The sequence below is a fragment of the Micromesistius poutassou genome (genome assembly GCF_964030765.1).
Source record: "Micromesistius poutassou genome assembly, chromosome: 5".
Taxonomy (NCBI): Eukaryota; Metazoa; Chordata; class Actinopteri; order Gadiformes; family Gadidae; genus Micromesistius; species Micromesistius poutassou.
In genome coordinates this window covers 1,758,489-1,783,655 of record NC_140275.1, presented here as the reverse complement: position 1 = coordinate 1,783,655, position 25,167 = coordinate 1,758,489, and the positions used below count along the sequence as shown (strand labels likewise).

Below are 25,167 nucleotides of genomic sequence, written 5' to 3'. Positions count from 1 at the left end.
ACAACATAAGGTAACAAACAACATTATTAGAAATTAGTAACCCATGGATGGACACGCTTTGATAAAGTCCTGACTTTGGCCTAAATCCCATTCACCCAAACAACCCGTGGAACGAACAAATCCAATCTGGCAACCCTTGAAGCGGCGTCTATAAATTCTTCCGGTTTGGGTCAAACCGACCCGCCAAATTACAATAGAAGCTCTGCTGTTTGACGCCCGGTTTTGGAATAAAGTTCAAAGTGTGAGTTACTCTTCGACATTGAAAACTATTACATCGAAATGCTTTTCCGCTCTATAAAGAAATCAGAATAAACCCAAAGTTCAAGCCGGCGTTGTAAGTTATTTATTTGATCAGAATATGTCATGTTGATGTTTTGTTTTCAGACATCTGAGTGACAGTTCAGTTATCAGCAGAGATGCCCTGATTGAACATTATCACTAATTCATCTATTGTCTTAGTATTGTAAGTGACCTGCTGTTAATGCTACCTCGTATTGATGTGTATAAACACCCGTAGTATATATTTTCCAAGCCAAGGGGCTTGTTTCTACCATGTTGTTGTTGTTGGTGATATTATCCTTTTTGACAGACTCGAGGTCCAAATATAACACACAGTATACAGAAAATCCTCAAATAAATTACACATAGCGCACATGTGTGCTCAATGGTTAAAATATAGATTGGTTCCAATATTTCCAAAGGATGGAGGATTATCTTTTCTCACTTAGGTTAGGGTCCGTCAAATATGATATGTCACGTTTACATGTTGTGTTTCCTCTAGTGGGGGGAGAGACATGTGGACCGATGTTGAACTTCTGACCAATGAGGACACGAACTACCGCTTTGGCCATGTGTCAAAGGAAGAGAACGGTAGTGGCTTGTACCAAGTGGACACATTGGTCAAGATATCAACAGCTGATACGGTAATAACAATATCTATCTCCATTCTACTGTCACTGTGGATGTATGACGCCCTATTATTGCAGTATGATCTATGTTTATATGTTATATGTTATATATAATATATATCCAGTTAAAGAGTAAACAATGAGTTAATTCGGATTTGAGTATGTTCGTGATGTTGCACTTGGTGCTCTGAACATCCTTACTGTACCAACGATATATTGTTTCTCTTTCTTCTGACAAATGTACTTATTGTTACTCGCTTTGGATAAAAGCGTCTGCTAAATGCCCGAAATGTAAATTTAATGTAAAATGTAATGTGTTAAATGAGTCGTTGAACATTGAAGGTATCCGTTTTCTGTCATGTAGACGCAGCATAAGCCTCATCTCTACTCCTCCTGTGGGTCAAACTGGAGTGTGGTCGTGGCTGACAGGACGGTCATCCTGTTTGACCAGACCTACCAGACCATCCTGCTGCTTCTTGACTTTGGTAATGACCAACAACAAAATGAATGTACATTTTGTCAGAGGTGTAAAAGATGCCATTGCTGTTTGTTTATTTTTATACCATTTAGCATTTTTCTTACCCGTCAATAATGAATGATTAATGAATGTATTTTCCAGAAACTGAGGTGGATGCTGTGGATGTGTGTCTGGAGGGCCAGTTCCTTGTGGTCTGCGAAAAAGATGGAAATCTCCATTTGATCTATGTTCCTCAGAAGCGGATCCTTCTCACCAGGGTAAGTATGAGAGCACTGTATGTGGAGATGTATCCTCCCACTGATGTGAGCCAAGCAGTCCTGGACATTTGAATGCTGATTTGTTTATATTCTGCTTCTGCCCCCTATAGGCTTTGGTGCAGAACCCAGAGTCCAACAGAAACCACCAGAAAACATTCCTTCACCTCATTCTTGAGGAGGATAAGAAATCCTCAGGTATGACATCTGGACACATATAGCCAGAGGAGCATTGGCCTCCAGAACCACATGGAGAAAAACATACGACAGATGTGTATTTTATAAGTAACTGTAAAGGATATTAAATTCTGTTTAATTTGAGATTATCATGAGTTACTGATGTCAACGGTTCTCACAAAGGAACATGGCCCTCTGAAAGACAGCCTTTTTTTAATTCATGCATCACAGCGTAAATTTGCTTTAAATCGGCTTTTCCATACAATGTGGTTGCAGGGATATATCATCTTTTCCTCCTGATCAAGGATGGATTTTTCCACATCACAAATCTAGCTTTAGTGAAAATCCAAAAAGGTAAGAAATTGAAATATTCACAAAATGTATGAGATGATTAGTGATCCATCTGGGCTGAGTCTTGTCTTTGTTTTCACCCTCATAGCATGTGACACAAAGAACTTGGAGATCTTGAAAGAGGTATGTGAATTCATTGGCCTCTTTTGGACCAGAGACATTTGTTTCCATGGGGACAAATCCCTAACCAAGTGACCCACTTTCAGGTCCAGTCAAGTATCAAGATCGACTTCTGCTCCACCAAGGAATTCCATGAAGAGGGATGTAGTACCGCTGTGTTATTCACTTTAAACTGTGACATCCACTTAATGGTCGGGGTAAGTGTTTTCTATCTGTAATCAGGTGCCAAGCATAACTTGTGTGATGAATATCATATACTGTATATATGTTTTCAAATAAAAATTCATTTATTTAATTTCCCCACACATATACAATTTGACACATTTGAGATTGCATCACCATTTGTGAGAGGGCAATCAACCAATAGTAACACTTTTGGTACAATAAACCAATGCTAACACTTATGGTACAATAAACCAATGCTAACACTTATGGTACAATAAACCAATGCTAACACTTATGGTACAATAAACCAATGGTAACACTTTTGGTACAATAAACCAATAGTAACCCTTTGGAGCCTATTTACTTTGGAAGTGGGCAGATTCTCTCACTATCGATAATAAAATCCAGAATTTTTAAAACATCCTGTATATTTTTTCAACCCGGACTCGAGATACACTTTGAAAGACAGTTGAGGTTTTCTTAAAGGTATAGCTGCCGCATACCTCTGTATCGGTGCAGAGGGCTTAACCTGGAGGTCTTATCGAGGTAGGGTTCTCATCTGAATACACGTTCGACAGGGGGATACAGACAACGTGTTGACCCACTGGATGGTGGGCCCGGAGGACTCTACGATGTGCCACAGCCAAACTCTGGACTGCAGTATCATCCCAGGTAACACACAGATGGTCTCTGGTCGAATATACTCTGGACATCTTGATGTAACCTTTCTCAATGAATACTTGGAATATAACCTTTTTATATTGAGTTCATTCATTGGTGTTGGTAATTAAATATATCTATCTAAACTGTGTTGAACCTTGAGTCAATCTTTCTAAAATAAAGGTTTGACGAGTCCATAGAGAAATCATTTTCGATTTCAGTTTGTCCGTTTAAGGTGATCAGTTACCTACCATTACCCTTTTTAATGCAGGTATTAGGAAGATGGTGGTGGTGGAAAATCAGCTCTATATTCTAGACACAGAGGTGAGTAATCTATTTAGTGGGGTCTCATGTTGGCGGTTCTCTCCTGGACTCTGATGTGATTGTGTTGTCATCAGGATGTACTCAGCCTTTGGGATCTCCACTTCCTGGTCATGATCTGGATCTCACCGGATAATGCCATTCAAGATTTCCTACTGACCACCGGGTGTGACGTCACCCCCTTGACGGCGTACGTATCCATACGTGTTTTTTTAATATTTTTTAAGTATTAAATGTATCGTTGGCCTAATTCAAGATCCTAATACAATCTTGTGGGAACCCTTTTCTGTTACAGACAAGAAAAAAGCAGCATGAAAATAATAACCTTGACACAGGCGGACAACAGCCAGGTGGCCCCTGTGTTTCTTTCAAGGCTGAATTCATATTCAAGGGCCTTTTTAAGTCCCAGCAGATGAATGGGGGATGTGTTTTAATTATTTGTTGTTTGTGTTGTAGATGTGCACCCTCAAAGTGTGCTCCCTGCCCTCCATGACTGCTCTTTACTCTTTGGACGTCTCCCCTACATCTTGTCTGGTCCAGACCAGAATAAACATGGTAAACCGCTGTCAAAGAGACATTTGTTCTTTACCAAGTCGGATAAATGGATAATATGTGGACACAGAAAAGGAAGTAATAAATATTCCACATATTTTGTATTCTTATTATCAAATACTTGATTTCGTAACTTGCCCGCTGTCATTTGCCACACACCATTAAAAAAAAAAAAAGCCATTAATTGCAACTTCTCCTCGTTTTAATTTTTAGGACACTATTTACTTGGTTGAGGGGATTCCTGAGCTCTCAGACAGGTAAGGTGGCTTTTATAAGTTCATTGATCACTTAATTAACATATAGATACAACTTGATAGTAGTATTTATTATAAGATGTTGGGACGCTTGGCCACCCACTTTCCCACTTTCTCCTCCCAACTTATTAAAATGTATCTCTGCACTCAGCTGTTCATCTTTTGATGTTTTTCTCTTATAGCCGTCTCATCCAGTCGATATCTTCGGTTGTTATGCGATGCCTCACAGAAGCCTTGCCAGAGAACCGGTCAGTCATCTCATCTATTTATTCTCTTACTGCTAAAACATAAATAACCACAAACACGTACCTAACAATCCCTATATTTCCCCTCCCTGTCGATGGGTCCCAGGCTCAGTCGACTTCTCCACAAACACATGTTTGAGGAAGCTGAAAAGTTTGCCATAACGTTTGAGCTGGATCTTGAGGTAAGTGTAGCTCTGCCTTGGAAGGTAAAATAGCAGTGCAGTTGAAATTGTTCTGAATATTTGACTCAAGAGGGAAAACGGACGGAGCTTTGAGAGGTCTTCGTCTTTGAGTTATTTGCATCTGGGTGAATGGATGGTGACTAATAGCTAGCTGCACTACTTTCCAGCTTGTGTACAAGGTGAAGCTGGACTTTGTGTTGGAGCAACTGGCTTCTGCCTCAGTGGGGGGCTACGGACAGGACGTCTGGTCAGAACTAGTGGAGGAGGCCAAGTCAAACCTCACGAAGATCGCGGTATGTTTGTGTGGGGTGATGATGTTGTTTTTACAAACTTTGTTTTAAATAGTCAAGCAGGATAAAAAAATCGCCATCTAAATCTGCAGGCTCCATTTTACCCAATATAATTCTTCTGATAGGTGATTTTCAGTGATTGAAGTTCTTTGCGTTGGTTGTGCTCAGGATGAGCAGTACGTGGTGGAGTACTGCCTGAAGGCCCCCTGGCCCACCTTCCAGACGGCGGAGAAGATGCTGGGTCACGCTGCAGAGCGCTTCTCCTCCCTGCAAATCCAGGAGGCCCAGGCCAGGCTGGCCACCTTCTGCAGCCTCCACGGCCCCCACAACTTCAAGTACGTCCTGAAGCACGCTTTATGCTGACCTGCTTTAAGGTCCACAGTCGACTGCTGCATTTGTCTCCACTGATTTGTGGGCATGACATTTCAACCTTATATTGATAATATGGATACTGACTGAATTGACCAGAGTGATTGTTTGCGTTGTTTTAAAGATGATCCAAAACTCGTCCCAACATCAGCCTTAGTGATAGTTGTCTACAGTAGGAGGGCGTAAATTGTGTCAAATTATGACTTTTATAAGAACACCTTTTGTAGGAGGTGGGTACAACCATCCTAATGACAGGTGAATATCCAGAAAGATGGTGCAGTTTCTGTATGAAGGTATTATTGGAGCAAGAATAAGTTGGCAACTTTTAGAGCATTTTCCTCTTTGAATCAAATTGACTGATACACATGTGTGACTTTTTTCTACCACTACAACTCTTACGGTCATTGGTTCTCCCACAATACCTTCCCTTTTTCTGTGGTGTGATTCCACTTCCACTTGAATGACGTACGACGTGTGTGCCCCCACTTTTCTTGCCCGTGTTGGGGCTTGGGTCAGGGGGGTGTCATAAATATTTGCCCTGTTAAGCCCTTTGAGACTCTAATGGTGATTAAGGGCTATACAAATTGAATTGAATTGAATTGAATTCTCTGGTTCCCCTCAGTGGCATCGGCTGGATCGAGTTCCTGAACAGTACGGACAACATGGCCGAGGTCCACTGCCAGCTGAGGGACGGGGACCTCAAGGGCGCCCAGCTGCTCTGGCTCAGACACGAGGTAACGCAGACATCGTTAGCCGCATAGCGTAATGGCCTCAGCCATATTTTAAGGTTCATCTTGTATTTAGCGTGAAAAATCAGTCAAACAGACGACTTCGGCAGATAGTGATTATGGAATGTAGAAAGCACTCTGATTGGCTTAGGATGTAGCCAATGAGGCACGGTGAATCAGCAGCATTAGGAGAGTAGAGTTAGGTTACATATAGGGCTAACACATGAATCATGGATTCATGTGTTCATGTGTTAGATTCATGAATCTAACACATGAATCTTTATTGAGAAACCGTAACAGTTATGTCCAGCTCACTTAAAGCTACAAGCTAGTTGAAATGTTACGTACTGCACCTTTTTAAAAGTGAGAGTTTGAATCACCGAATGTGAATGGATGTGCATGCATCATGTGAACAGGGAGAGATTGCGGAGAAGTTTGACGAGGCTGCGCTGGAGGCTCTGCTGGGGGCCATCCCAGAGGACCAGCCGTCGGGGGAGCTCTGCCCCTGGTTCAGAACTGTGGTGGTCCCCTTTGTCAGGAGGGTGCTGCCCAGAGGCCAGGTACGGGACAGTCGCTCGGGTGTATTGGTCTCTCTGTTGTTGTCGGTTGTACAGCGCTGAATCTCTTCCTTGTGTGTCCTGTAGAAAGCGCTGGCGAGATGGCTGGAGCAAAAGGCAAGAAATCTGGAGTTGACTGAGAAGGTAAAAATGACTTATGTTTATCGTAACGGGTCAATACAGTCTGAATGCATTGTTTTATTAATGAATGATTTACATAGACAAAGAATGTAAATATCAGGGTGTAAGCACTAGTGGATACGACAGCATTTCCTCGTAAATGTTTTTCAGAATAAATCGGCCACATCTGTATTGTGCCGACTTCTAATTATATCACTTCCAACACCAAATGTAACTGACTCTCTGTTGGTCGGTGACGCTGATCAGATGACATTTGATTTAGTTATGGCTGTATATCGTTGTTCCAGGGCGCCTGGCCTCTGAATGGACTGGAGCTTGCTGAGCTGGGGCTGCCGTCCGTATGGATGTGGATGCAATCTGTAAGCTGGTCCCTCCTGCTCCACTCTTTTTTGTGCTTACACAAGGACTTGTATTTATGGTATAGTTTTGTTTATGTATCTTCATCGTGATATATATACAGTTTCTTTTCATACACTTTTTTTTTTTTCCATACGTATTATTGTAAAAAGATACCATCAGGTGGTCTTGTGATTGTTTGTCATGTGTTTGCAGGATGACGACTACGGTGCAGAGGAAGTAGCGAACCTCAGGTCTCTGGTGGTCAACCTGCGCCAGCTCCTCGATCTGCACAGGAAATACAAGTGTCGCCTCTCCCTCTCTGTGTTTGAGAAGGTGTGTGTGGTTGGTTCACATCCCCAGTAGATGCCCCCACCTGCTGTTGTGTGTTCAGAAAACAGTCATTAGCAATTTCTGCTTAGATAATAGCCGGGGATTAAACTAGCAACCTTCCGGCTACCAGCCAACCCACTCCTGAACCACATGGCGGGCGGGACGTGACAAACAAAGCAACAATTGCTGATGAACTAACAATGCAAAACAAAGTCGATGATGACCCATGAGTAAGAACGTGCGTGGGCCTCCTTCCTCCGGACGGCGCAGGGCAGCGTGCGGAGCCTGGCCTTCTTCATGCTGGACAAGGTCCCGGCTCCGGAGGTGATCCCGGAGACGGTGGAGAACAGCGTCCGGCCGTACGCCCTGGAGCAGCAGATCCCCCTGGACCAGCTGCTGCTGCACTACATCAAGGTCAGCGCCGCCCGGGAGCCTCTGGAAACACAAGGGCCAATCAGAGGGCTTTGTTTTCCATGTCCACGCATGCAGATCCATTCTCAACTCTCAGGCTCCAGGCCCTCACTGCACTTCAGCCAGCCTACTTGTTTAAATTCTCGGCTCTTTATATACTTATATATATATATATAATATACAAAGTGTTTTTTTACTGCATCATCTAATGGCATCTTAACCTTTCCTAAGGCCACTGCCTGTTACCTAAGATCCACTTGCCAAACCGCTCTTTGTGCACACAAACCTTGAGCTGATAAAGGGAGACCACATGCTGTTCCTTGAGTTGTGTGTGATGTTGACCTCGTGGTTGTGGCCCCGCTGCAGGACCTGCTGGAGCGCTGCCGCTCCCAGACCACCAGTCTGTTCACCAACTGGGAGTCCAAGGCTGTGGCGGTCCTGGACTGCATGACAGAGAAAGACGTGAGTCCTCAAGCCCCGTCATTTCAGCACCCTTCAATTGAATGGAGGTGCTGTCTTAATAAATAGGAGTTATGGTGATGATGATAAGTATTATTATTGTTGTTGTTAGTCTTAGCGGTAGGGCGGGGCGAATTCTTTGGTTAAATTGATTCATTTGCATTCCTACTTTCCTACTGTTGTGAAATGTCTGAACTGCAAAGACATTTGCATCCCTAAGTGAACCCACAGTTTCAGCTGGGTTTCTAACACTATTTATAAATGTGTTTTGTGCAGAAGGTTCTGGGAAGGAGGGGGTGTGCTATGACCCACCACCACTTTCTGATGTTATTTTTATTTATATATTTTTTATCAATAACTATAACTTATAAGTCTGCAATCTTCCATGACCCCATATTCCCACCGGGAGACCCCAAAGCCAGGTTGTAACCCTCTCCCTGGCCGTGTGTTCAGCTGAAGGTGGACGCCGTGCTGGAGGTCATGCAGAACGCGGTGGTGCCGTGGAGCGACATGGTGGAGAAGCTGGTTCAGCAGTACCTGGAGATGGAGGGCCCCAAGTACAGCATTCACTCACCCTGCCCCCTCTCACCCACATGGGCCTTCGAGGCTGCTCCCTTGTTATTAAGTGTTGTTTATGTTTATACAGTATGGTAACAACAAGTTTTGAATTGCTATTTCTGAACTTGTTTTCCTTCTCTAAACCGCCAGACAAAAGCTTTTAAAAGAAAGATACCATCTAATGGAGATTACAAAACTCCTCCGAGGCTACGGGATCCGCAACTTCAACCTCTCCAACAACACACAAGTTATGGTGAGTCGGCCCCCACATCTCGACTACGGTGATCGGCAGTCAGCCTGAGTCATCGTCGATGTACTAAAACGAACGAGAGCCGGTGTGATAGCACTCCTGAGCATGGGGTTTGTTCCCCTGCAGGCGCTGATCCGATACATCCTGAGGCAGAACCTGTCCTCCTCCTTAGAGGACTCCCTGAAGTTAGCGGTCACCTACAAACTCCCCACCGCTCAGATCCACTACCTGTACCTGACGGAGCTCATCGCCCAGGGCAAGGTAGGTCCGGGCCACGTCTAGCTCACTGGGACTCACCGGCGGGAAGCGCTGATGCTGAATAGAGTTTCTCGTGTGTGTGTGTGTGTGTGGTCCCTGCAGAGCGAGGCGTGCATGAGCCTGCTGAAGCAGCTGTCGTCGGCGGAGGCGGAGTGCGTGGTGGAGCGTCTGACCACGTGGGCGCGGCTGCAGCTGGAGGACAAGGAACATGTGTCTGATGAGGTCAGCAGGGTTCTGTTATGTTCTGCTGCATTAAAGAATTTTTTTTTTTTTTTTCACACTTTTATTTACACAAGATAGGCTGCTGCACCAATGAGCAGCCTAATTGGCCTCTGCCAAAAATCTCTCTGTGGGAAACTGTTCCAAAAATGTCGATACTAGTTGGAATTATTCAAGTCCGCTTCCTTAAAACGTGGAGTAAAGAAAACTCTTTCTAGCGTTTGGTTTACTGATTGGTTACGACTCTGCCTTCATCTTCTCACCAGCACAAGAAACATCAGATGGTCATTGCTCAAGTCCTGGTGGAGGCGTTGAAATACTTGCATGTAATCCTAAAAGGTATATAGTCATTTGGACAAAATGAGTAAAGAATGTCTGCACTGGCATGCCATGCACACACACACACACACCTTTGTGTTTCCAGTTACTACCGGTACTCATTTTTTCATTTGGGTTTTTGAGGTTGATTGGTTATTTCTATATTTCTATATGTTTTAATCCTATCTAACGTTCTTGTTAGTAGGCAATCTTTTGTTTGCATATGAACTATAATAAACTACTCACACAAATAAGGATTACAATTGACATCATTTATATATAGGATGATTGTATTTGTTTCTTTCTGGTACTGAGGGATGTGACATTTCAGTGATGATCCAAAATCCAAAAACTGATCCATTGAATTGCAACCCATTATTCCCTTCTGCTGCTGTGTAGAAGACGTCCTGAAGAGCATGCAGTGTGAGAACAACCTGGTCATGTTCAAGGCCATCGCCCACCTTCAGGTGAGCTTCGGTCAGCTGTTTTAAACGAAACAACGATGAGTCAACACAATTTATTTTTAACATATACCACAATGTGTAGTGTGAGGACATTTCCTTTTACGAGAACAACTTGGACAACATTCACAATTTCTGCCCTACAGACTTTATTTTAGCCTTTAAGAACGGCTAAGAAATTTAAGAAATTAAGCTTTCTCGCAATATTAAGCGCTGATGTCATAACATCCATCCATGTCAATGTGACTCTCAGTCACAATAAATGTTAAAATACATTGAAACATAATCCCTAATCCAATCTCCTTAATGGGTCCCTCAGTCAAACTACATGAAACCTTATCCCTAATCCAACCTTCTTTATGTGTCCCTCTCAGTCAAACTACATTGAAATCTAATCCCTAATCCAGTCTCCTTAATGTGTCCCTCTCAGTCAAACTACATTGAAATCTAATCCCTAATCCAGTCTCCTTAATGTGTCCCTCTCAGTCAAACTACATTGAAACCTAATCCCTTACATGATCTCCTCCTCCACCAGGAGGACTTTGACGTCTTCTTCACCCCCGCCAACTACGAGGACCCCGCGGTGCGGCAGCAGATCCAGGAGCACCACATCACGGCCTACGAGAACACGCGGGGCCGCCGCCAGCCGGGGGGCCCGGACACGCCCACGTGGGCAAAGGACCCCGACGGCAAGAGCAAGACCATCTCCACCCAGGCGGGCCTGCGGCGCCTGGGGAGGCAGCTGCAGCGCACGGAGCAGGAGCTGTGGTCGGATCTGGCCCTGCGTGCGCTGGGCGTGGGCAAGGTGGAGCTGGCCCTCAAGATCCTCAGGTGAGGGCAGAGGGCCCACAGGGCTGGCTAGGCTAGGAACCACGGCTGGTCCGGCTAGGCTAGGGTAAAGGATAGCTAGCCTCAAGGCTGGCTATGCTAGCAGTGATTTGGAAAAGGTGGTTCTGGTGTCTCACTTGTGTGAATTGATTGATTCACTGATGTAAGTCAAAATGTTAATGAATAATTATTTATTAGTTAAAAAAAAATACAGAATTGATAAGGCAATTTAAGCATTATTTTATTTTTATGTTCTATTTGAATTGTATTCCTACAGCTCTAGTTGCAGTAGAATACAATGCACACATAGGTATATTTACAGTTAGGGCATTTAGCAGATGCTTTAATCCAAAGAGACTTACAATTAGTACATTTGTCAGAGGAAAGGGAAACACCAATATATCGCTAGTGGTACAGTAAATATGTTCATAGAACCAAGTGCCAAGCACTAACAATGGCTCAGTATAACTGCACACAAGCTCAACCAGAGTGACTGGGTGTTACCCTGGGGGTGGATTATGAGGAGCCCAACCCTCCATGTGTTTCTCCAGTGAGCTGTACGAGCACCACAGTAACCCGGGGACGGGGAAGGTGCTGTTCACCGCCGCCCAGAGGCTGTGCCAGATGTTGGAGGCGGACACGCCCATGGTGGTACCGGACGGCTCAGACCTCCCGGCACTCATCCACCACCTGGCCTGCCAGGCCATCACTGTGTGTCACCCAGGTAACACGCACGCACGCATGCACACACTCGGACTCACTCATTCCTACTCACTCATACTCATTCTCACTCACTCATACTCACTCACTCCCTCATACTCACTCCCTCATACTCACTCACTCATACTCACACATACCCACTCATACTCCCTCACTCACTCACTCACTCCCTCATACCCACTCATACTCACTCACTCACTCACTCCCTCATACCCACTCATACTCACTCACTCACTCACTCACTCCCTCATACCCACTCATACTCCCTCACTCACTCTCTGATACTCATACATACACATACACACACACACAACCACTGGGAAAAGCATAAAATGGTGGAAATGTAAAGTTGCATGTTTTATAGATGTTTGTGTCTTGTTTCAGACCTGCTGCTGGACTGTCTGGAGCTGTGCAAGAGTACGAGGATAGCCATGGATGTTTATCATCAGTGTCAGTTTTCAGACAACTACGGTTTTATAGCCAAGGTCAGTATCATGAAGCCACACACCAACTTTTTGTCAATTAGTTTAAAAATACAAAACAAGACGATGCAATATAACCACTCTCCAAGTACTGTCCTATTCGGTTCATATCTAAATAATGTTAAAAACAATAACCTCCTGGTATCCAGTCATTTCTAATGTCCATCACTAACTAACACGTAGACCAGTGAACAGTGGTGCATGATGGTCCTCTCCTCTGTAGGATCTGAGCTTGGAGGCAGAGAGGGACCCGTACTCTCAGTGGAGCTTCCAGGACCTGTTTAAGGAGGACTGCATCGTCTTGGATGAAGTAGCTGTGCTGCCAGTCCAGTATGAAATCACAAACAGCTTGCTGCCTATGTCCCCTGGTAAGTGGGTGGGGGTGGGTGTGGGTAGTGTACATACTGTATGTATGTATGTAGATATTTATCTATTTTCCGTACATGAGCAAAAAAAATACTACATACAGCAATCCCTTGGTCATCAAAAACACATAATGTCACCAGGCAAAGGGAGTGTAACGGTGTCAACAAATAGCAATCACAAAGTCAAAGCCAAGAATGTTGTTATCATTTCAGACATCAAGCTATACCCACTGGAGTGCTCCTGTCTGTCACACTGCTCTTTTGAAGATGGTAACTACCCTGTCTCAAGCTCATATATATTTATAATGTCCATATGATGTACTAAAGCTGGGGAAGACGGTCCCTATGATGTACTAAAGCTGGGCGGTGCCTTCAGGCTCCAACTACCTGCGGCCCCTGCTCGGCCCTCTGACCAACATGCTGCAGATGCTGCAGGAGTGCAGTCAGCTGGAGCTGGCTCTGCGCGTGCTCGTCAACTCCTACGGCAGCTGTCTGCAGCACGTCACCTCCAATATCATGGACATCAGGCTCAGCACACAGGTACTCAGTTTGTTTGTGTGTTTTTATGTCCCGTCTGTCTGTCTGTGTGTGTGTCTGTCTGTCTGTTGTGTCTCCCAATCTGAAGTGAAATAAAGTGAAATTGTACAACACACTGGACATTTATTATGGGCTGATGAAGATAGGTTTAAACAATGTGTTCAGACCTCAATCCTGTTGATTGAGCAAATATTTTTCAAACTTAAAAATGGGTTTTTAGGCCAGAGGTTTTATTTGTACAGGATATTCTAAGAGGCTAAGCCAGACACATAATCTGTCGTTCTGTGGAGAGATATCACCCATGTTTTCATAGGTTTACACCACATGCTCTCTGTGACCTTCACAGAATTCCAAAGACGAGAAGAACAAAATGGAGATTATATGTCTATGGTGTTGGTGTTTGGGAATGAAATAACCTTATTGGGTTGATGTTCTTCCAGCTCTATGAAACAGGCCGTCTGCAAGAGTACAACACCTTGCTGAAAGATGTCCGAAAGTCGACTATAACCACCCTTAACAATGTGGCTGTGGCCCTCTTGAACAAGGTAGGTGAGGAGCCCGGGCCCTCTAGAGCTGAATCTGGCCCTCAGAGAGGCCCCTAGGGTTCAACATTACATTTTACCTTTTAAAATAGTGTTGTTTGTTTTCAGGGTTTTGTCTCTATTGATCATATTGGGGTTTTCCTCTGTGTTCAAGGTGTTTAACTGGAGAGTGTTGGATTGTGACTTGGCCATCGGACTCTGCACTCTCCTGTCCAAGACGGAGGTCTTTAAACTGCTGTGGAAGGTGGTGGACAACACCTGGCAGAACTATGACAAGATCATGGTTAGTGCTTTGGTTTTATTCATAATTTATCCTTTGTTTTGCTCTGCTGATTATTATCTATTGTGATTATTATACTTGGTTACAACATCTCTGATGAAACGCTACCTGCATCCTGTAATGATATAAATGTCCTGGGTAATTTCAGTGACTCTGATATACGAACTGTTATCCTAGACATCTCTATACTTACTTCCATCCAATAGTATATTCATCCATCAAATTGTTATTTTCTTTTAGGCCGTCGCTGTGGTAGGGGCTCAACTGTGCCACCTCTACCAAGAGAAACCGGAGGAAGAGAAGTTTCTGTCGGTCATCACTGACGCTGAATGGGGCATCAAGCTGGGAAAACTAGGGGTTAGTTCCAGAACCTGTTGAATCATCTGGTCTGACTGATAGACTACAACTCACTTTGTTCCAACTCCGTTATTACAGATTTCTTGTGTGTTTGATGTCTTGGCTTTGTGTTTAACTCACCCTCCCCACTACCAGATCTCCATCCAGTCTGTGTTCCGTCAGCCTCCGGAGATGAAGACCAACCTGATCCCTGTTCTGGTCAGGAACCGGAACATCACACCCGACATCATCCTCCAGTACTGCAGGTCAGTCCCCAGCCAGCCTCTGCTAAATAGTCATTTTGTCGTTTGATTTCCCATGGTTGACATGAATAAGTACCGACGTATGGGTGCTGGGATACCAATGTGTGGAGCCGGTCGTCAACTCTGTTGACGACCGGCTCCCTGATTCCCATCCAGCGCCTACGGCCTGGACCGGGACACGGTGATCAACCAGTACATCATCACCCTGCTGCTGCTTCAAGAAGAGGAGGAGGAAGAGGAGGAGGAGCCGGGCGTCGCCTCGGTGACAGGCGAGGACGAGCGGATCTCTCCTCTGGCCCACACGGACGCCATGGACCGCGTCCTGACCATCATCCCCATGTTGAACAGCATTAGCAACCTCACCGACAGCCTCAGCGCTGCCTTGCTCAAGGTGAGGGCACATGGAATCAAAGAAGTTTGAGGAGGCGGGATAGACTGTAGGCTCTTGCCTGAAAGGTTCTGAGTTCAATCCCCGGTGTCTGGCGCCCTTGAGCAAGATGCCCTTTCCCCTACCTGCTCCTTAATTCTGTGGATGTTAAACGGGTGCTTAGGATAAGAGCGCCTTTTAAGTGACAAATTGTAAATAGAAGTATTTGGCTTAGGTATTTCTGCAGTTATTTTGTATTGTTTGCGTCACCCAAAAGGTTTGGGCACATAACTGTAGTTTTGTCAAGTCGACTGCACGTGTCCACGTTGTCTCTGTGTCTGATGTCCTCGTCCTCTCGTGCGGCCCCTCAGCTCAGCCCGTACAACTACGAGAGGATCGAGGTGGTGCTGAAGATCATCCAGACGGCAGACGAGAACGTCACCAGCTTCTCAGTCAGCCAGGTACACGCCCTGCCCACACACGGCTGGATCAGGAACACATGACGTCTGATACGGTGGATCTATGAATGTCCCCTTGTGAGGAGAAGAACCTTCCTGTTTCAACAGTTTTCTATGGATAACTTATGAGTGGCCGCTCATGATTCTGATGAGCCAGTACCATACCCGCCTGAGCCTTCTCTTCCTGCCCTCTGTGTCTGTCACTTCTATATTTACTTCAAATCTAGAACTTTAGAGACATTATTGTAAAAAGTTTATAGTTTCTGTGTTCGTATCATCCAGGACACCAGTTAACAGTCATCAAAATCACACGGCCCTCCATGGCCTCTCTGCTCCCTCCTCTCCCAACACGTAACCCTCGTACCCTGTGTTCTCAACTCCTTCCTCCAGTACGTCAGCCTGCTGAAGCACCTGCAGTCCTACCGCCGCATCGGGCCGCCCTCGGACGTGGAGAGCTCCTACCTGCTGGAGAACTGCCTGCAGCCCAGCTCCCTGGCCCACACCCGGCTGCCCTTCCACATGCTGATGCACCCCACCCACTACTGGAAGATCATCGGTGAGTCTGATGCACCCCACCCACTACTGGAAGATCATGGGTGAGTCTGATGCACCCCACCCACTACTGGAAGATCATCAGTGAGTCTGGAGGGCGTCAGCCGTACCAACAGCCTGCCGCCATGACATGATCCACCACGGGATGAAACTAACAAATGACTTATTACTTACAAATGACAAATGACTACCTACTAAATTAATTACCATGTGGCTCAGGAGGCAGAGCGGGTTGGCTGGTAACCGGAAGGTTGGGTTGGGTTGGGTGATTGTTAGGCCACATTGTAAAGCACTTTGAGTGGGCATTGGTTAGAAAAGCTCTATATAAATGCAGTCCATTTACCATTTACTGCTTGCTTACTAGTTCCCTGAAAATGGAAACAACTGGAATCATGTTAGTTTTGTGCAACAGTTTTATTCAGTGTGCTACCGTTTAACTATAGATTTGATGTTACATCACATATTCATTGCATGGATAGTTTATGTGACAAGCATTGGGATCCATCCTGGATCAGTGAAGGATCCACTAAAGTCTGGCCGTCCTTTCCTCAGCTCCGGAGCTCAGTGAGGAAACCTTCCCTACACTCCTGCTGATCAGCAAGCTGATGAAGGTACCGCTCCTCTTCATCTTCTTCGGTTCATTACAGCAACATCAGGCCCGGGCAATTAGCAGCATATTGTTTGTTAAGCGGCTAATAATCTTCACTCTTTATTGTTATCGTTGTGGATCTGGTGTTTCCAATCCTCCCCATCATGCATTGGTATCCATCTTCTATCTCGAATCTGAGTGCTTAAAATCCTAGTTCATCATTTCTAACAATTGGCGTGCTTTGTTTGCTCTCAGATTTACTCCTAGGCCACTTAAGGTGATACATGGATAAATAGACCTATTATACAAATGCTCAATTTTCATCCCGGCTCTGGCATGCTTCAAAAGACTGTTGATGAGTCAAAACCAGGAAACTAAAGAAAGGGTTTCCTGTGTGTGTGTGTGTGTGTGTGTGTGTGTGTGTGTGTGTGTGTGTGTGTGTGTGTGTGTGTGTGTGTGTGTGTGTGTGTGTGTGTGTGTGTGTGTGTGTGTGTGTGTGTGTGTGTGTGTGCGCAGGTGAGCCTGGACAAGCTGTACATGCTGGCGGTCAACCATGTGTTTGAGAGGAGCATGAAGCCCCTGCTGCTGGAGCAGAGCGGGCGCGGCCTGAGCCACGGCCCCAACCGGCGCTCCTTCCAGGTGGCCAAGACCATCATGGACTACATCCGCTGCATCCAGAACCCCGAGTGGGCCGCCGCCACCGCGCACAAGATCACCCAGGAGCTGCCCCCAGGTCAGATTAAACACAGACTACCAGGAGCTGCCCCCAGGTCAGATTAAACACTGACTACTAGGAGCTGCCCCCAGGTCAGATTAAACACAGACTACCAGGAGCTGCCCCCAGGTCAGATTAAACACAGACTACCAGGAGCTGCCCCCAGGTCAGATTAAACACAGACTACCAGGAGCTGCCCCCAGGTCAGATTAAACACAGATTACCAGGAGCTGCCCCCAGGTCAGATTAAACACAGACTACCAGGAGCTGCCCCCAGGTCAGATTAAACACAGATTACCAGGAGCTGCCCCCAGGTCAGATTAAACACAGATTACTAGGAGCTGCCCCCAGGTCAGATTAAACACAGATTACCAGGAGCTGCCCCCAGGTCAGATTAAACACAGATTACTAGGAGCTTCCCCCAGGTCAGATTAAACACTGACCACAGATCAGAATAAACACAAATCACAGGTCAGATTACCAGGCGATCCCCCAGGTCAGATTAAACACACTCTTGACGGATGACCATTATAGACTACATTAAAATCACTGGAGAACGGATGCTGTAGTGGGAGCAATGTTGATAAAGCCCCATGTATGGATTCATTGCTTCTTTCTCTGCAGGCATTGAGAAGACCCAGTCCCTCAGGTTCTGCCTTGCACTGGGAGACACCTGGCTGAAGGACCCGAAGATCGAGGTCAGAGTTCGCTGTCGCCACCTTTTTGACAACAGCATTTATATTGAAATGAAATCTTCAATTATTTGTTAATGTTTGTATAATTGTTTTAATTATTACATTTTCTAAAGAGAATCACTACAGTCGTGTCGCTGGGTTTCAATATCTTTCTGAATTCACTTGAATCCTGCCCAGTGTACAGCACATCTCCTGCTGTGACCTGTGAGACGTGCTGAGTGTGTGTTGGGGATAAAGCTGAATTTGCCTTAGATTTTGAATTGCATCACTAGGGCGCTACTGTGCCCCCCAGTGACTCAGCTAAGTTAAACCTTTTCTAGGACTCGGCTGCAATACCAACACCAACTGCAATAATTAACAAAACATTACAGCGGTTGTTTTATACTGAATACTTTATCTGTATTGGCAGAAGGACGCATTTTCATAGCACAAGACATTTTTTATTCGCTACTTAAAAAGCAACTCACTGACATTGCACTGAATCTAAATGACTTGTAAGGTCAGGAGGGTTGTGTGGACGTGGGTTGGGTGAGTGTGTGGACAATGTTATGGTTAATAAGCGTTTCTTGGTGCTTTAGCTGGTCTTTGTAGGTGGGATGGGGTCAAAGGTCACCTCTGGAACACACACACACACGCACACACACCTCTGGTGTGTGTGCGTGTGTGTTCCAGAGGTGCACGCACACACACCAGAGGTGTGTGTGCGTGTGTGACCCCCGGCTGTCCTCTCTGGAGTCCTGCTTTGCGTCCTGTTTGAAAGGGGCGTACTACGTTGCCTATGTACTCACTCCCTCATTATGCATTTCCTTCACTATTAATCCGGTTTCCACCCGTGATCCTTTGCAGGACGTGGCGCGGGCCAGGGGGGAGACCTTCCTGTCCAAGCTGAAGCTGCAGTTCCAGCGCTCGGCCACGGAGAACGCCCTGCTGGGCGCCCAGCTCAGCGGGCAGGAGCTGCTGAAGCTGACGGGGCTGCCCGCGCGCCTCATCGCGGCGCTGTACGAACACGCCAGCGTGGAGCAGCGCTACAGGGGCGCGGCCGGCGATGGCTACCCAGGTAACCCTCCACCCCCGCTGGGGGGGCGACAGCCGGCAGGCCCCCCTGAACCTGGAGGCAGGTTCCAGGCTTCAGGCGTGGCGATGTTGGAGTTTATGGGGGGGGGGGGTTGGGGGTATGATGTACACTTTATTGTTGTGTTCCTTATAATCAAAGGGAACAGAGTTCACAGCTTATTTAATAGTGCAATTGATTTGTTATGCGTGCTGTGATTTCTAATGCAGACCTCCATGCGGTGTGTAAGGAAATCGCCGCAATCAACAGCGTGGATCTGCTGAAAATCAGGAACCTGCTGCTGGAGAAATGGATCTGTAGGACAGGCCCGGCTGGGGCAAAGGTCTGTCTCTCTGCCTTTCTGTCTCTCCCTCGGTCTCCGCCTGTCGGTGTCTGTGTCTTGTCTGTGTATCTTGTCTGCCTGTCTCTTTCTCTGTCTGGCTGTCTCTCTGTCTTTCTCTTTCTGTCTCTCTTGCCTCTGATCATCTCAATGTATTTCAGATTCTTCTTTCCACTAACTAGATGTTTGTTTTTTTGCATATGAAGGACATGAGCAACCAGGAATGCTTTAATATTGAAGACGACCCAGACCTAATGAGGTGAGGAAGCTCTAGGTACACATCGTTTTCAAATGTACCGTTAAGTTCATCTAATAAACGTTTGTAAGGCAATAGTTGGTCAAAATGGTTCTTGCCTTAATTGGTGTAACTTTCTGACCAATCAAATCAATACATGCGAGGTTGTAGCAGTTAAAGGCGTTATTGTTGACATGTAGAAGACTGCTGGTCTCTACAAACATGTTGTTGCTCTTCCTCAGGGTGGTGCATCTCCTCCAGCCCTACGAGAAGGACACGGCCGTGCGTTTACTCAGCCCCATCCTCACTGCCGAAACATGGGTATGTATCCCATTCGCCTGATCGGTCAGACAAGGGACCAATCCCAAGGGGTTGAAATTGATGGGAACGGATGTTGAAAATGAATGAACAAAGCCAATTCACATTCAGGGCGTTTAGCAGACGCTTTTATCCAAAGCGACCTACAATAAGCACATTTGTCAGAAGAAAGAGAAACAATAATATACCGCTGTCGGTACAGTAAGGATGTTCATAGAACCAGGTGCCATGACGTACAACATACAATAAGTGTGTACAATGAGTGCGTACAATAAGTGCCAGGATGTACAACATACAAGGAGTGTGTACAATAAGTGTGTACATTAAGTGCCAGAACGTACAACATGCAATGAGTGTCTACATTTAGTTCCAGGTTGTAACTGAAGTTTTGGGTGTGTGTGTGTGTGTGTGTGTGTGTGTGTGTGTTGCAGCCCCTGGGCTCCGGGCCCCACCTCACCTACAGCCACCGGAGTCGCGCTCTGCTCTGCCTGATCCACCTGGCAGATGCTGGGCTGCTGGAGACTCACACACAGATACCACGGTCCAAGACCAGGTACACACACACAGAGATACCACTCTGCAAGACCAGGTACACACACACACAGATACCACGGTCCAAGACCAGGTACACGCACACACGCGCACGCACGCACACAGCATCTATAAAGACATATTTATGCAGACTGAATTCCAATGTGGTCGGTATGTCTGTGTGTGTAATTATGTCTCTGTTCTTCTGTACAGGTACTACCTGAAGTGCTTCGTGTACGTCTCCCAGCTGGAGGCTCTGAACATCTCCTACACCATCGAGTCGTTCCTCAGCAGTCCTAAGGAGGGCATGGTGAAGGGGCTCTGGAAGAACCACAGCCATGAACCACAGGTACCCACACGCAAACACAAAGACCCGCGCACAGACACAGAGGCACGCACAGGCTACTGCAGAGAAAACACGCCCTGCTTTCACTGCTGCCACCGTCAAGTGCACGTCATGATCACTGGGCCTCATTTGAGTTCATCGGCACACGTGTCTACCGTTTTTGCGGGACCATGTCATGCCTCCGTCATGTCGTGTACGTCTGCTCTCGGTGAAGCCGTCGTGCGCTCAGTTCACACCGAGCCTGGACGGGGCTGCAGCTGATCCACAGTTTCAACTCGTTTTAAAGCGAAGAGAGAGGGGGGGCGGGACCAAGCACTCGTCTGCCTGACGATTGGTTCGTCAGGGTCAGGTCCACTGGGTACTGCTGATGAAGGGCATGACACGGTCACGACACCCCGTTGGGGGACGACTCCGTTCTATGTTCAAAGCACCGGGGTCACGCCGAGTAACCTATAGTTTTGTTGTCAGCCTTAAAAGTGACATGTTATACCACCTGGTGTGAGTGTGATTAGCCGCTACAAGCCGTTTTGAAAATCTGCCTCTTCTGACATCACAGGTGGGCATGTCCACCTAGATGTGTGACGGATAGATGAGCAACGTTTGCTACAGCCCACTTGTGATGTCATCAAAACGGCTTGTAACGGCTCACGCCTGGTGGTACGATATGTCCCCTTTAACACACAGGTAGAGTGATGAGTGACAGGTGTTTGTTCTGTGCTGCAGGCGGTCCGGCTGGTGGCGGACCTCTGCCTTGAGTACCAGGTGTATGACCCTCAGCTGTGGAAAGGACTCCTGCAGAAGCTGCTGGCCTTCAACATGGTGAGGGGAGCGTTCACAAGACCGCCCTTTGTACATCGATATGGTTCATGAGTGAACGATGTCGTCGTTCACGAGTGAAGGTTTCGCATTCGTGTTTAGCATCACTCCTCAGCCACCTTATTTACAAAACAAAAAACATGATGAAACAAGATTACATAAGTCATATTTAAATCATGAAAGTATTATCTGAAGAGGATGCTAGGGACAAATGTGGTGATTTGATTGGTTGAATCAAATATGTTTACGGTGTGCATGTTCTTTTGTCCCTTTACATTTTAGATCAGCCATCTTCAGAAGGTATTGGAGGCCATCTGTGCCGTTCCATCTCTGTGGCAGGTCAGTGTCTGTATGCTGGCGTGTCCCCCCCCATGCAGATCCGTGGGGACAACTAGTCAATAAAACATTGCCTGTATTCTTGTGTACATGCCACTGCGCATACTCATAGAACCTGTCAAATAAAATTAAAACCCACTCACTTTCCTTCTTCTGTAAAGATCTCCAGCTTCTCCAGTACCTGGAGGAGTATGATACTGGCGCCGTTCATATCAGGTATCCAACCTGTCTCTCCATCTCCCCTACCGTGTAAAGACAACCATTTAAAATGTTTCTGTCCAGCACTGACTGACCCTGGATTCTCCTCATGTCTCCCCAGCCTCCGTCCCTCTCAGCCCCGACCAACAGGCCACGCTCTGCCGGACGTTCGTCCTCCTCCTCAAGTAGGGTCTCCCTCAGACAAGGCTTTGAGAACACCCACCGTCTCCTCCTAACTCCCTCACTCACTGGCCTCTCCCCTCCCCGCTCCCCCCCCCCCCTCCCAGGTGCCCGTTGCTTCTGAACATGGACCTGATCGGCATCGCCAACCGCTTCGCCCAGTTCACCCTGCCCGCCTTCGCCCTGGGAACCCTGCTGCTCATCCCCTGTGACCTGAAGAAGGAGAAGCAGATCCAGGTACGGTCGGCTGCCCCTGATCTCAACACCGTAGGAAGTCCTAAAGTCCCTTCATTGGCTGCCCCGTCAGTTCTAGAATAGATTTTAAAACCCTCTTAATGGTGTTCAAAACACTCAATGGATTAGCGCTCGAATACGTGTCAGACATGCTTCTGATGTACTCTCCCTCTAGATCACTCAGGTCCTCTGGCCTTTTAGTTGTTCCCCAGGTGAGGACAGAGACCTATGGGGACCTATGGGACAGAGACCTATGGGGAGGTGACATTTAGTGTCTATTGGTCCTCGCCTCTGGAATAGCCTTCCGGAGGAGCTGAGGACATCACACTCTGTGAACACCTTTTAAAATAAACCTTAAAACATACCTATTCAGCTTAGCATTCTCTAAATCCATTTTCTTTCTTTCTTTGTTTTTGATTATTTTCATTGTATTGTTAAGCACCTTGTATTGACATTTTGCCCAAAGGGGGCTATATAAATAAAGTTTGGTTTGATTTTCTGTTGTCCAGACGTTGAGATGTTTGGTTGTGTCTGCAGGGCTTCCTGTCGAGCTGTAACCCCCTGGCCATCCTGGAGCAGGTGGAGGAGCTGATGACCACCGGGGAGATGGCTGGGATCCCCTCACAGGTCCACCTCCTCCCCCCCTCATGCCCACTGTTTCTGTAGTGCAGCGTAGACCAGGGGTGTTCAACCTGTGGACCGCGAGCCGTAACTGGCTCGTGGCATCCTTTGCCGCAGTACATTTTTTATTTAACATTTGTAACGTTTTTTTTTACAAAATGTATTTGCATGCCTACATGCCTTGTCCATCTATTCTGATAAAGAGGACTAATGTTTTGATGAGCAATAAACAGAGATAAATGTAAATGATCCCACATTCTTGGTCATGAGATTGTATTGCTATTTTACTGAAGCAAATATACCGATAGTGGCCCCAAAGTATTTCACTATGTGGGTCCCAAATGTCCACATCGGGGAGCCACTGGCACAGCTCTCTTTGTAGAACTGTCTTTCTAATAAGCTTTCTAATTTCTGATCATTGTATTTGTCTGCTCTGTGTGTATGATCTCCTGTGTGCGTGCTGATCTCAGGTCAGGGAGACGGTGTTGATGTTCCTCATTCAGAACGGGCAGCAGCAGAAGGTGCTGAAGACCAGACACTTTGAGGACGTAAAGGGGCTGGTTGTGTCCCGAGGCCAGACCCACCAGGCCAGAGACCTGGTGGACTTCCTCATCAGCCAGAACCGGTAAGGAAATGCATACATTATTTATCACTTTATAGCATGAATGACCTATCCAAGACATAGAATGACAATCTGTTATTTTCCCCTCCCACTCTAAAAGCTTTCACTCTTTTAACTTGCTTGATGGAGTGTGTTAGATATGGTTTGCATAGTTTAGGTTCATTCTCATTTATCTATTTGATACTTCCCTCCCTCCTTGCACAGTCTTCTAAGTAAAAAAAAAAAAAAATGATGACTTGCATACGACTATATGCTTTGGCAATCCCTGCAGTGCAGGATCAATACCCAGAATCAGAGTTCCCAGAAGCAGCCGATAACCGTCGTGGTTCGGAGCCCGTAGCTGCAGAGACCTTTGATGCACGTTTGTCTTGTTATTTCTGATCCGGAATCAATGCTTCAAAACTTGTGTTGTTAGCGAGGAGGAGGCCAACTCCCTTGCTCGGGACTTCATGAAAAACAGAAAGCCTTCCGTCAGCGCCACGGCCCTGAAGGTAAGCTCCCACCGGGTTCCTGCCACCCCAGCCACCAGTGCTTTTACTGGGAAGCGTCAATACAGCTCCGGTTGGTGGGAGCAGTGATGATGGGATGGCTTTAATAGTAACTACGTTTAAATGTCTTATCTTTACCAGTTATGTCTACTCGACTAAGTCACACTATTTATTTGAAATGTGAATCTGAGAGAATCGACTGTCGTCAATGCATTGTATTTTGTTTTGCAGGAATTCCTCAAGATTGAAAATGGGGTTTCGGGCTGAGAGGATGAATCTCGATGTACAATTAAATTTACTTATGCTACGTTGACATTACTGTATACTAAATAGGCTGCATTTACATTCGCACTTAATATTTGTCCTTTTTATTACCTGCTTAAATAAATAAATGAATAAAACTCCACTGCAGTTCTATTGAACATGTTGAGAAATGATTTGGAAACTGAGAATTACAAAAATAACATCTACTTTCTTGTTGATGAAATCCCCTCTTAATATTAACTTGGTTTCCTGATCCACACATCTGGATCAGATATGATGTGACCACTCGCTTTGTAATATGACAATGGTCTCTTGGTCTACACATGCGTGTAAACCCACTTATTTATAGCTGAGCCCTTAAACTTAAGCACTCTTAAACACAGACCGCCCATTCAGTCACTAATTAGTCTGGTCAGACGTGTGTTCAGGTAACTATTCAATAGAGAAGGATCAAGACCTGGCTGGAGAGACACATCGCACCTGGGACTCACAGCTTCTACCTC

At 46.1% G+C, this 25,167-nt stretch overlaps 1 protein-coding gene across 2 annotated transcripts; it reads left to right on the top strand.

Annotated features, from left to right (window-relative positions):
• The first annotated feature begins 176 nt into the window (after positions 1-176).
• Positions 177-24,806, top strand: kntc1 (kinetochore associated 1). Of its 2 annotated transcripts, none has more exons than XM_084468063.1 (62): positions 177-241; positions 782-923; positions 1,273-1,393; positions 1,528-1,643; positions 1,754-1,838; positions 2,094-2,171; positions 2,257-2,291; positions 2,375-2,485; positions 3,032-3,125; positions 3,385-3,437; positions 3,512-3,624; positions 3,730-3,784; positions 3,891-3,989; positions 4,200-4,243; positions 4,423-4,488; positions 4,592-4,667; positions 4,835-4,960; positions 5,126-5,292; positions 5,949-6,060; positions 6,471-6,614; positions 6,699-6,755; positions 7,040-7,111; positions 7,305-7,424; positions 7,692-7,835; positions 8,199-8,294; positions 8,745-8,848; positions 9,000-9,102; positions 9,226-9,360; positions 9,460-9,579; positions 9,843-9,915; positions 10,294-10,361; positions 10,891-11,186; positions 11,735-11,907; positions 12,288-12,388; positions 12,609-12,753; positions 12,964-13,020; positions 13,127-13,290; positions 13,728-13,832; positions 13,984-14,112; positions 14,350-14,466; positions 14,602-14,711; positions 14,865-15,099; positions 15,447-15,536; positions 15,924-16,089; positions 16,638-16,696; positions 17,191-17,407; positions 18,014-18,087; positions 18,931-19,141; positions 19,366-19,478; positions 19,682-19,734; positions 19,953-20,031; positions 20,460-20,581; positions 20,773-20,908; positions 21,629-21,724; positions 22,004-22,060; positions 22,219-22,273; positions 22,377-22,440; positions 22,543-22,672; positions 23,207-23,296; positions 23,761-23,915; positions 24,328-24,403; positions 24,632-24,806. In XM_084468063.1, exons 2-62 carry the CDS (start codon positions 795-797, stop codon positions 24,665-24,667), a joined length of 6,627 nt encoding a protein of 2,208 aa, XP_084324189.1. In that variant the 5' UTR covers positions 177-241; positions 782-794; the 3' UTR covers positions 24,668-24,806. The 2 variants fall into 2 exon arrangements, with proteins under 2 accessions (XP_084324189.1, XP_084324188.1); XM_084468062.1 differs by having other exon boundaries at positions 197-334.
• The last annotated feature ends 361 nt before the right edge of the window (positions 24,807-25,167 follow it).